Raw genomic sequence first — 12500 nt, 5'->3', positions numbered from 1 at the left:
GTTAATGACATCCCTTCTCACAACATAATTCCTGTGATGTTTTGAACATCACATCGTGATGATGATACATGACGGTGTCGGAGTTTCCGAAGTTCTCCTTTCTCCTCTTAACTATTAGAACATGGAGAGATGGTGAATCTGAAATAGAGAATGGAGCTAATTCAATGACTTCCACAGCCACAAAATAAGTTGTGAAATTTCCAACAAGGCTGAATATGTTCCATCACTGAAATAGTGGAAGTTACCGTAACACTTCATAACAACCATCATTAATAAATGGCAAATTGATAGTTAAATAAATTTAGTTAATAGTAGACAGAGGAGGACAGAGGGGACAGAGGAGGACACAGGGGACAGAGGGGACAGAGGAGGGCACAGGGGGACAGATCTATAAACATTATTTGGATGGCTATTATAAAGTTGCAACCCATAATACTTGGTAAATGGGTAATGAATACTGTGTAAACATTATTAAAGGTGCTGTAAGTGGTATTACAATAAAAAATAAAATAAAAAATAAAATAAATTGTTAAATAGCTCTACTTTCTGACGTGGTCAGTGTGGGGGTAGTCTCGCTTGCCAGACTCTCTCCCTAGCGTTGGGGAAATCCTCCCGTTTACCAGAAGTAAGGTTTTGTGGGCGTTCCCACACAGATCGACTGTATCGAGTGTTTGGTCAGTAACATGGGTCCTCTGCTCTGCAGTTTACAGAAAATACGTTTTCTGGGATCCCATCCCACTTTTAACCAATCAGGAGAGAGGATTCCACAAATTTCTTCTCTGTTTACTGCAGAGCGGAGAGACTGGGAGACCGACGTTACTGACCAAGCACCCTATATCAGTGATGGCTGTCGGAATGTAGAGCTATTTAACACCCTTTACAGCACCTTTAACAGTAAAGTGACTACTGTATGAACTAAAGTAACTATCGATTTAATATGTATTAATGATAGTTATAAATTGATAGCAAAGTTATTCCTTAATGTTATCACAGTATACAATACTTAAAGTCGACCTTCTACAGCCTACCTTTTGCTCTTTGCTCTCAGCCTATGAGTCTCTGCTGCAGCAGCTGCAGAGCCTTGAGACGTGGTGTGCCGACTCCTTCTATGTGCGCGTCAACATGGCGCTGGGCGGCGGGGGCGGAGCCTTGGCCGTGTCCTGTAACGACGTCCTGCATGTGACCAACACTCAGCCCGCCGGCACCCAGGGCTCCTGGCACGCCAGCCACGTCCATCCCTGCCAGCTGCTGGACCTGCAGAGCGGCACTGTGCCCAACTATTACAGGTGCAAGCAGTGCATTCAATTAAACTGACTTGGTGCATGTTGTCACCCTCTCAAGCACTGACCTTCAGACTAGACTAGAAGGTCATGAGCATGGAGGGGTAGCACAGGGCTTGTGCACCTGACCATGCACTAACATGAGCTTTTTGTGTCATTTACTGTATGGGAGTGGTTCTCAATGTGGGGTCCGGGGACCACCAGGGGTCCTTGAGGGGGTTCCAGGGGGTCCCCAGCAAATTGATGAATTGTTAACCTTTTAACAATTATTCCATTGACAAGAAGTTAACACAAATAGAGAATGTAGAATAGAAGAAATAGAAGTAGAAATAGAAGAATGTAGATATAATGTATAAATATGTTATGAGTCAGTCCTAACATTCGGTGCCATTTGAGTCCCCATGACATAATAATATGATATATTTTGTGTAAAAATGGGCTAATACTCATTTCTAAAAGCTTACATGGTTAACCCCCCTTGACCATAGAACACAATGATATGTACCTAGGATTCATTACACTTTAAATAATTACTCTATACAGATAGTCATGGAATTCTGGACAAAATCATATCTAACAATACAAAATATTCTCAGAATTGGGTCAGAGAGACAAAATCTCATCAAATGGGGCTCCGCAGTGCTAATGTGGCCTAAATTAGGGGTCCCGTATATGAAAAAGGTTCGAGAACCAGTAATGTACAAGTCTTGGAAAATATTTTAATCCCTTTTTTGTCTATTACAGGGCACAACGACTGCTGATCAGAGCAATTGAAGAAATGAGCTTCCAAACAAAAGTGTGCCGAAAAGTAAGAACAATCAAATCGCCCCATCCATCCATAATGTCGCTGGAGTGATTCCAAAACTCATTCCTGGGAATGTTGCTGTCCCTCTGGTGGCAGGTGGAGCGCGTTGCGGCCCAGGAGAAGCAGAAGGTGGTGAGGATCGTCAGCACTGGGCGGCAGGGCAGGAACCCGCTGTGGATCAGCGTGGAGGACAGAAAGACCACGAGCACAGAACCAGGTACAATAACAACTTTGCTGGCGTGAACACAAACACACACACACACACACATACACAAACACACACACACACACACACACACACACACACACACACACACATACATACACACACACACACACACACACACACACACACACGCACTGATCCTGTAACTATAATGCCCTCTTAAGGCCCAATCATACTCTACGTTAAAGACAGAGACTACGTTCATTTTGTGCGTTTTCTGTCCGTCCTCTAAAATCTTACGGATACGCATGAAACGGAGCAGAACCACACACACACACACACACTCGTCTCATGTGACTCTCTACTGCCCACTGGTGGATGTATTGCTTAACATGATACCAACGTGAAAGAGCATGGAAGTATGTGGGCAGTGACGATTATACACCGTTTGAAACGGACGCATTTATTTTCGTATGAAAATGGAGTATAAATGAGCCTTTACAGTATATACTGTATTATTGTCCCCTCCAGCTGATACATCGGCACCCAGAAGTTGTGTCACCCTGATGCCGTACACCCTGGTCAGCCCCCACTACCCCCCCATCTGCAGACCCATCCTGCTGCTGCCCACCATCCTGGGACGCATCCTGGACCAGAAGCTAGCTGGCTGGCAGGGCTTCCAGCTCTGTGAGCCTGGTAAGAGCACTCTGAGACACTTCATTCTTATACAGTACAGTACCGTATGCCAGAGATGGGGACTTGGACTTGAGTCGCACACACACCGTGACTTGAGAGACTCATCCTCAAAAGACTTGAGACTCGACTCGGACTTGAGATGTGGAACTTGTGAACAATCTTTTTTATTATTATTATTATTATTATTATTATTATTATTATTATTATTATTATTATTATTATTATTATTATTATTATTATTATTATTTTGACATGTTACTAATAATAATCAATGCTGATACTGTATACTAATAAGTAAAGGAGTGATGATAATACCGTGCATGCTTTGAATTCCTTAGTTTTAGCTATGCAGTGTTCTAAGCAGACCGAATGGCATGCAGCAAATTATAGAATTCTTGAGACTTGAGTCTTGACTTGCACTATAGCTCAAAGACGTGAGACTTGACTTGGACTATAGCTCAAAGACTTGAGACTTGACTTGGACTATAGCTCAAAGACTTAAGGCTTGACTTGGACTATAGCTCAAAGACTTGAGACTTGACTTGGACTATAGCTCAAAGACTTGAGACTTGACTTGGACTATAGCTCAAAGACTTGAGACTTGACTTGGACTATAGCTCAAAGACTTAAGGCTTGACTTGGACTATAGCTCAAAGACTTGAGGCTTGACTTGGACTATAGCTCAAAGACTTGAGGCTTGACTTGGACTCTAGCTCAAAGACTTGAGACTTGACTTGGACCATAGCTCAAAGACTTGAGGCTTGACTTGGACTCTAGCTCAAAGACTTGAGGCTTGACTTGGCCTATAGCTCAAAGACTTGAGACTTGACTTGGACTATAGCTCAAAGACTTGAGGCTTGACTTGGACTATAGCTCAAAGACTTGAGGCTTGACTTGGACTATAGCTCAAAGACTTGAGGCTTGACTTGGACTATAGCTCAAAGACTTGAGGCTTGACTTGGACTCTAGCTCAAAGACTTGAGACTTGACTTGGACCATAGCTCAAAGACTTGAGGCTTGACTTGGACTCTAGCTCAAAGACTTGAGGCTTGACTTGGCCTATAGCTCAAAGACTTGAGACTTGACTTGGACTATAGCTCAAAGACTTGAGGCTTGACTTGGACTATAGCTCAAAGACTTGAGGCTTGACTTGGACTATAGCTCAAAGACTTGAGACTTGACTTGGACTATAGCTCAAAGACTTGAGACTTTGACTGAAAAAAGTAATGGTAAATGGTAAACCCATTTGTGATGTGCAGCTGTTTTTATTGGAGTCTTGACCAATGAAGTCATATACCAGCCCAGCTCATATACTGTATTTGCCTGCTAGATGATTTTGCTTGAGACGAGACATTTTATTGGTGAAACGGCCACGGACTTCCTCCTTTTTCCAATTACATGCTGCAATGGAAGTTCATTTTGCTGTCTTAGTATACAACCAATCTCAGACATTGTTAAATATTTTATGGGTTTCTCTGTCACTGTCAACCAGGAAGGAAATAATGTGAATACATTATGGGAAAGACCACAGGTAGAGGTTATACAGACCAGAGGCTTGTAGGTGGATCCTGCAGTGATAAGACTAGATAAGATGAAACTTTAATGATCTCTGTGGGGAAATTGGATCATTGCAGCAGCAAAAGAATAGAATGTTGAGTAGAAAAAAACAATAGTATTATGAATAAGAAAATCACAAAAATATAGAGCATATTTAAGACAACACAACAAATAAAACTGATTGCAGATTAACTAGAACATAGAGAGCTCCTATTGGCTTCAAAATGTATGATGATGGTGTAGATTGTAGAAGGAACATTTTACACCACTCATGGTCATAATCATAGCGCTGGGTGATATGGGCAAAATCAAATATCATATTTTTGACCAAATACCTCAATATCCATATTGCGACAATATTGGTGCTTTCACAAAATATTTGCATTTTGAGATTTTTTAATAATAATCAGTAATGTGAATATAATGACAAAGTGGGTAAAGGCAAATCATAGAACAGCTACTATAGAACAGTCTGGTAAGACCAGAAAAATACATTACTTTACTTCAATGGAGCCTTTAAAACTATATAAGACGATATCTAGTCTCATATCGCAATATCGATATAATGCCCAGCCCTAAGTGATCATGTGACCTTCTACCCCATTCTCCCTCTCCCCCTCTCTCCCCCTCTCTCTCTGTGCATCCCATTCCCTCGCACGCCCGCTGCAGAGGTGCTGAGTTCCAGCGAGCACACAGCCCGGCTGCATGGGTCCGAGGTGCTGGAGGAGTGCGAGCAGGGAGGGAACCGCTGTTACACACTGCAGAGCGTGGAGAAGGTCATGAAGAAGGTTAGAACTTATCCCAACACTCCACCAACAGAGCCAGGATTTGGTGACCTGAGACGTATGCACTCCTGACATCAGGGCTTTCTCAGTGGAGGACAGTGTGCTGTAAATTGTGGGGTAAAACATAAGAGGAGAAAAGAAATACGTGGCTATTAAAGTGATAATCTTGAAGATTTCTGTTTTGTTCTCTTTGGCGACACCTATGGCGATGAGCGGTAATTGCAGGTGAGATCCAAGCAGTGTTGCATCATCTGTGTCGTCACCACCAGGTTCATAAATGCTGCAATACTGAAAATGCAAAGGCTTCCCTCAATGGGCCATAGGCTCAATCACCATTGTGTTAACTAAGTTAGTGATAGATAGTGTCTTAACAGACATTTATTTGTATGAAAATCTTTGAGATTATCACTTTAAGTCGACTGTAGCCTAGCCTACTCAAGACTAAACCAGAGTCATATAATAGAAGAGTTGCGACATCTCCATTCACTCCAATGGACCCGTTTTTACCTCACAAAAGTTCCCAGAAGTAAGGTTCTGGATTAAGCAGCGCTGTTGAGTTGCAGCAAAATGGACCGTTTGTGATGTACTTTGAAAGGGTCAGACATTTAAAGAATCAAATTGTATATTATCAGCTTTATTGTATACATTCAAACGTAGGGCGAGCCCCCTTCCTGGCTATTCATTGGCTACACGTCACGCATTTTGGACCTCCGCATGGCGCCACTCTCTTACTAGATGCTCTGGACTAAACAACCTACTTTAAAGGAAATAAACTAAAAAGGATATCAATTGAGGCAATCATCGGTGGAAATGTCATCTCCTTTTTTCCTGCTACAGTGTATCTTTCCTGTCACCCTCCATTTTTATAAAGGTCATGTCATAAATCATCTTTTTAACAGCAGCTGCTCCCACAATAAGGCTCATTGTTCAAAGCTGCTCGACGGCTATCGCCATTGTTCACTTGCTAGCGCGTCAGCCATGCTGAAACCGCTAATTAGTATATGTTATGTAATTACTACTTACAGTATGTCCTTGTATCTTTAGTTGTGTGTGTGCGTGCGCCTGCGTACAGTACGTGCATGTGCGTGTGTGTGTGTGTGTGTGTGCTTTGATACAAGGTTCTGCAAAGCTACCATTTTAGCAGCGTCTGCTCCTAAAAGAAATACATTTATAATCCTAAATTACGCAAGCAATGGCATTTGAATCATTTTCACAGATCATGCTCCTATGCTCCTAATCCACGTCTCTCTGTTTTTATGTCATCCTATCCCCTAATTGTATTGTGTGCTACTGTAAATATAGCATGTTTTCAACCCACTTTCTGCCTCTTTCCTGTTCATCAGGGGATTCACTGTGTGCTGCCGTTGGGGCTGGACTGTGTGCGTCGGCTGCACCGCGCCGAGATCTTCCCCATCATCATCTTCATCGCCCAGTCAGCACGCAGCGCACGCAAGCTCAGGTACTCTCTGCTCCGGTCACTGATACAAACTCCGGTACTCTCTCCTCCTGTCACTGATAGCCTACAAACGTTCCCCTCATTCCTCCTGACGAGGGACTGACCTGGGACTTACATTTGCTGTTGGTGTTTCAAAAAGTTCAAGAAATGTCTGTAACTGTGCGGCAAATATCTCGACGTGATGTCATATTGTCTACATTTAGTCAGTTATCCATAAATTAGACCACAGACCCCCATTTGATATGATTTTGTCCAAGGGTCCCCCACCCGATAAGAATTGAATTGAATTGAATTTCATTTCATTTATTACATAAAGTATATGAAACCCATGACCAAAATAGTCACACATTCTGGCATTGCTGAGAACCCCCTGGAACCCTGGGGGACTCCTGGGCAGGGGTCTCCGGACCCCAATATGAGAACCACTGCGATACACCACCAAACAACAAGTTCAATTCCAGTTCAATTATTTATATACATGTACATGTATGTGGCCTTTTATCATAAGGATGTCTCAAAGGACTTTACAGAGAACAAGTCAGCTAACTCTAACTAATCAACATTCAACCACAGAACAGACAAGGACAACAGGACAAACATCAGGAAAAGACAGACACATAGCAAGACACAATAGCCTACCTATTGTGCATACAGCAACAAAATGAACACAAAAATGCAAACAACATAGAATATAATGGCTATTTCTGTAACAATGTTCAAGTGTTTTAGGGTGGATTTTCCCAGTCTAGTGAGTGAGTTTGTGAGTTCAGAGGCGATAGTTTCTGTGACTCATGCTTTCATGCTTTCTTGCCGCCCCTGCAGGGCGAAGCTGCACCGTCACGGCCAATCAGAGGAGCAGCTGCTGGCGTGCTCTGCCAGTGAGGAGCCTCTGCTGGACAAGCTGCCCTGTCTGTACCGCAGCGTGGCCTCGGACAGCTGGACTGATAGCACCGCACTGCTCACCTGCCTGCGCACACTCATCTGGGAGGAGCAGAAGAAGATTGTCTGGGAGGAGCCAGACCTGTGGTGAATAGAATAGAATAGAATAGAATAGAATAGAATAGAATAGAATAGAATAGAAAAGAAAAGAAAAGTCCATAAATCCATAGAAAAATAAAACATAGAAACATAGGCTAGATTAGAGGAGGAGAGGTCTGGGCGGTGTCTGACCTGTGGTCAAGGGGAGGAATAGAATAGAATAGAATCATAAATCCTTAGACAAAATAGAAGATAAACTTACAATAGAGCACAAGAAGGTAATCTGCAGGAGCATGAATACAATATAATACAAATAGGATCATAGAGCTCAGAAAAAACAATAGGAGATAGAAACATAGACTAAAGCAGAGAAAGGTCCTCTGGCAGGAGCCTGACCGGTGGGGAAAGGGAGAATAGAATAGCATAGAATAGATTATGATCATAGACCATAATACCTTAAACAGAAGATAAAAACATAGAATAGAATGGAAGAAGATCACCTGGAAGGATCCCAATCTACTGTATCGGGAAGAGGAGAAGAGAATAGAAGAGAATCGTAGACCATTATTGTAGGCTTGATATAGAAATATGTTAGAACAACATAGAATAGAAATTATTTCACAAAGGGCATTTTTTAACGAATAAGCGTTACAAGATATATTTTTTGTAAACATACCTGAGTATGTATCTATGATACTTGTTAGTAACCGGATAATGAAGGAATTTGCAGCATGAAGGAGTGTGTGTGTGTGTGTGTGCGTGCGTGTGGTGTGTGTGTGTGTGTGTGTTGACCCAGCTCACAGGTGTGCAATAGAAGACAGATACCTTTTTAAGAGTGTGTTAAGCTGTACCACGCTATAATTTACTGTATCCAGAAATATTTTCTACATTGTGTTTGCCTCCTTGTTTGAGGCTTTGACATGTATTGTGAGGTCATATAACTTTATCCTCTCTGTTGTGGTTTGAATGGACTTCATCTCTACAACATGTGGTAGTTCTGATTTTTGTCTCTCATTATGAGGTATTCTCGTTCAATTGACAGTTTCTGACGTAACCATCCTTTCTGCACTTTAACTAGGGTAAACAACCTGTCATCTTTTTACACAACATATCTGAGACATGATTTTTGTCAGAGGGTGAGTCATGGGACATACTGTAACTGTGCAATGTGCAGAAAAGTTTCATTTCAAAATGAGAAAAATGTGACACCTAATCTTACTGGTTTAATTATTTGAATATAGTTTCGAATATATTTGCTGACTAAAGAATTGGCTTGAAAAATAGTAATATTTTCAATAATTGGATGTATTTTTAACATACTGACCAGTAAACATCAAGAGACCATCATTTCTTTTCCAAGGTGGATATAAAGCATTTTGTAATGAAACTCTTCTCATGCAGACTAATGCAGAGTAGCCTATGTAATGACAGTCATGTGAGAGATGATAGAACTTCTTCTCCTTTTCGTCTTCTCTTATCCTCTACCCTGATCTTCTTCGTCATCTTTCCACTTCCAGGCATAACATTCACCACCCATGACTGTTGTGTTAGCTATTCATGTTACAACTGTGCCTGTGTCTTTCCCTGCAGTCTACTTTCATGGGAAGTGATATCATTGGAAAATTAAAAGCTGTGATTTTTTAAGAACATCTTTTATATAATTTGACGACATAATTTACATGTGTAGGCACTTTTCTTTTATTGGTCTACAACACATTAATAAAACTTAACATTTTAAAAAGCATGTTTATGTTCATATTGCATAAGTTAAGCCTTTAAGGTTCATAACCTTCATGCAGGATCATACTGTTTCTATTACTCTCTTTCTCTCTCTCTGTCTCTGTCTCTCTCTCTCTCTCTTGTCTGCTTCGGTGTCAAGGCTTTGATGATTGAAGAAGTTTTTCCAAAACCTAGAAAATGTGCCATCTAGTAGGTTTAAATTAATTTTAATTAGAAGAAGTAGAATCAGAAAGAGTCATCTTTTAAAAATGTTTGAGAGTCGATTTACTTAAAAGGAAACATTTCCATCATGGAATCAATTAGGCTTTAATGAGCAGAGATAAGGGCGCATGCGCAAGGTGACACCACAAGAGGGAGCAAGAACGAAAGAGACGCACGGGGGGGAAGCTGGCCTCCTGCGGGCCTACAGGCATGGAGCAGGACCATCGGAGCAGGACAGGCATCAGTAGGCCCAGGCAGTAACACAGTAGGCTAGTAAATCAGCGGGGATGTTTACATTTACTTCCGGGTACCCCTGGGTCCACACATTATAATGGCAGTGGACGGCACAAACTGACGTGTTGAAGACAAAAACAGACAAAGAAGACAAAAATGGTTCGTCCCTGTTGTGTTGTTGTTTAATATCATTCATAACAACGCTTTCACTAAGGTTAGTGGAGACCAGACTAGCTAATTTACCTGTTGGACCAGACCAGAGTAGACTTGAAGCTAAATTAAATTAACGTGGCGTCAATAGCTCTGTCTGTAACGTTAACGAGTCTGCAACAAAACAGCAGTTTGACAGACAAACAAACGTTATTAGCATGCTAACACTACATAAAACAAACACAGAAGAAAGGCTAGATACGTCGGACAAGCATGTTTACCAACCGTTTAACCATTTAAATTGAAAGTAGTCGGCCGAAAACAACGAGAGGGTTTGACAGCATTTATATGACAACACGCACATTTAAACCTGCCGCCTTCCCCAAGTGGTACCCGGAAGTAAATTTGTTTACATGGTGACGTCACGGTGATTTGGTCTAAAACCTAATGAGCACAGAGTGGCTTTCACAATAACAGCGGTGCTGCAGCAGTTTCTCTCTTTCCGAGTTGTTGTTCAGCTGCCGCAGAGGCCATCTGGATAACAGGTGAGTTTCTATTATGCTTAGCCGTGACACACACAACTATACAAAGTATAAATGAACGTGTGTTGCCGCAACACTGTTGCGGCTTCTGCTCAGCAGCATTTGTAGCCTTGTACCAAGACGCTGATGTAGTGTAATGTAATCAGCGTCTTGGTACAAGGCTACAGCATTTGGTGATGTTTTTAAATCCTGTAGTCCGGCCTAAAGTCTTTGTACAATTAAAAATCAACTAGGCCGAAGGTGATTATACTCCTGCACCATCTAGAGGTATCCAGTATGACAGTTTCAATTCGATAACACAATTGCCCCCCAGTTTACTTCCGGTTGCAGTGTTTGCTAGCTACAGTGACTGGCAGGACATAAGGTTCCAAACGGTTCCCTAGCAACGCAATTCCGTGAAAACCGTCTAGTTTGTTGACATTTTGCCCCAGGCCAGAGATAGGCCTGCAGGCATATGTCTTGTTTAGCTTACTACAGGTTATTTATGCTTAGACTAATAAGTGGGGAATTGAAATCCTAGATGAACAAATAATAGGCTACACATCTTCTAAGTAGGCTAACAGCCAATGCCTATTTTTTTTTTTTTTTGTAATGCCTTGGCTAACCTGTAACCTTATTCTACTTCCAAATTGTTGTAGCCTACAGTTCGTTGAGTGATATCGTGTGAATATTTTACTTAGTGATAGGCTATTTATAATTTAATGTCAAAACTATATGCCTCGTTTTAATTTGAGGCCTCTAACACTGTTTAACACTTAGCCTATGTTTCATCTTTAATCACTTCCCAAGTTTAACATGACACAACATAACTGTGCCAGATTGCAGAACACTATTCTCCTTTTAATCCACACTATTCTCATAGGCTATGTGGATATGAGTCAGTGAGGCAGAAAGTGTTGCTTGACAACAGTCCTTAACTCACATGTTGCTGGACTATAGGAGGAATTTGGACATGCAAACAAACCCTTAAATACGAAACCGAACTACAATAATCAATGAGTAATAAATGTTTGAAAGATAGGCTGCTACAAACACAGCACAACTTTAAAATGTGGTATGCCTATACTACAGAAAACCACTTACGGTATATTAAAAACGCCATAGCTAAAGTAGCCTATGATAAGGGCACTATAAACTCACTATAAGCACCACACGCAGTCCTTTGAAAATTCTAGCATTCTTACAGTTAATCACTACCACTTAAATGAAAACGTCCTTTTGTTCGGATATAGTTCACTTTCACTCACTGAAAATTGTTTTGGCTGTGGAGTTATGGGAAATAAAGAGCCACCATGAAGTTGGGCTGCCACACGGGGGCGGCAGAGAGAAATGAATGGCAAGCAGAGGGAGTGGTTGGGGGAAGAAAACATGGTTCCTACTACTGAGGGAAGGGAGAAAGAGAGAGCAAGAGATGAGGGAACCACAACGAGAAAGCACCACCATCTCTCATCGGCCTATCATGCTTTAGCTGGCCGTCTCCCAACCTCTGATTTCTCTGCTTCATTCTACCAGACAACCTCTGATTTCACTGCTTCATTCTACCAGACAACCTCTGATTTCACTGCTTCTATCTGCCAGACAACCTCTGATTTCACTGCTTCTATCTGCCAGACCTCTGATTTCACTGCTTCTATCTGCCAGACCTCTGATTTCACTGCTTCTATCTGCCAGACCTCTGATTTTACTGCTTCTATCTGCCAGACCTCTGATTTGACGAGGATAATTTATGCTTCTTATTTTTTATATCCACTGGTGATTATTGACATGCTCTGAGTTTTTTTAAGACTTCTACTGAATCAATTTCCTCCTCTGGAAGATGATTTTGGCTCCGTCCGGGTCCAGAACCCCCCATCCCCCCTCCTCCTGTTGCTGGGAAACCACTCCAGTGATTTGTGTGTTGTCAGAGTGCA

At 41.7% G+C, this 12500-nt stretch overlaps 1 protein-coding gene across 1 annotated transcript in view; it reads left to right on the top strand.

The window, feature by feature from the left end:
• card14 (caspase recruitment domain family, member 14) overlaps window positions 1–9306 on the top strand; it is a gene marked incomplete at its 5' end in the record, with an annotated part of 24642 nt that extends 15336 nt beyond the window's left edge. The window contains 7 exons of the mRNA XM_083655337.1: window positions 1049–1286; window positions 2025–2088; window positions 2182–2302; window positions 2783–2947; window positions 5174–5292; window positions 6633–6748; window positions 7568–9306. Coding sequence (XP_083511463.1) covers window positions 1049–1286; window positions 2025–2088; window positions 2182–2302; window positions 2783–2947; window positions 5174–5292; window positions 6633–6748; window positions 7568–7775 — 1031 coding nt within the window. The 3' untranslated portion in view covers window positions 7776–9306. The remainder of the gene's footprint in view (window positions 1–1048; window positions 1287–2024; window positions 2089–2181; window positions 2303–2782; window positions 2948–5173; window positions 5293–6632; window positions 6749–7567) is intronic.
• Window positions 9307–12500: the final 3194 nt, after the last annotated feature.

This window comes from Poromitra crassiceps (assembly GCF_964638095.1).
Source record: "Poromitra crassiceps genome assembly, chromosome: 19".
NCBI classification, from domain to species: Eukaryota; Metazoa; Chordata; class Actinopteri; order Beryciformes; family Melamphaidae; genus Poromitra; species Poromitra crassiceps.
This window is presented reverse-complemented; position numbering and strand designations above follow the sequence as displayed.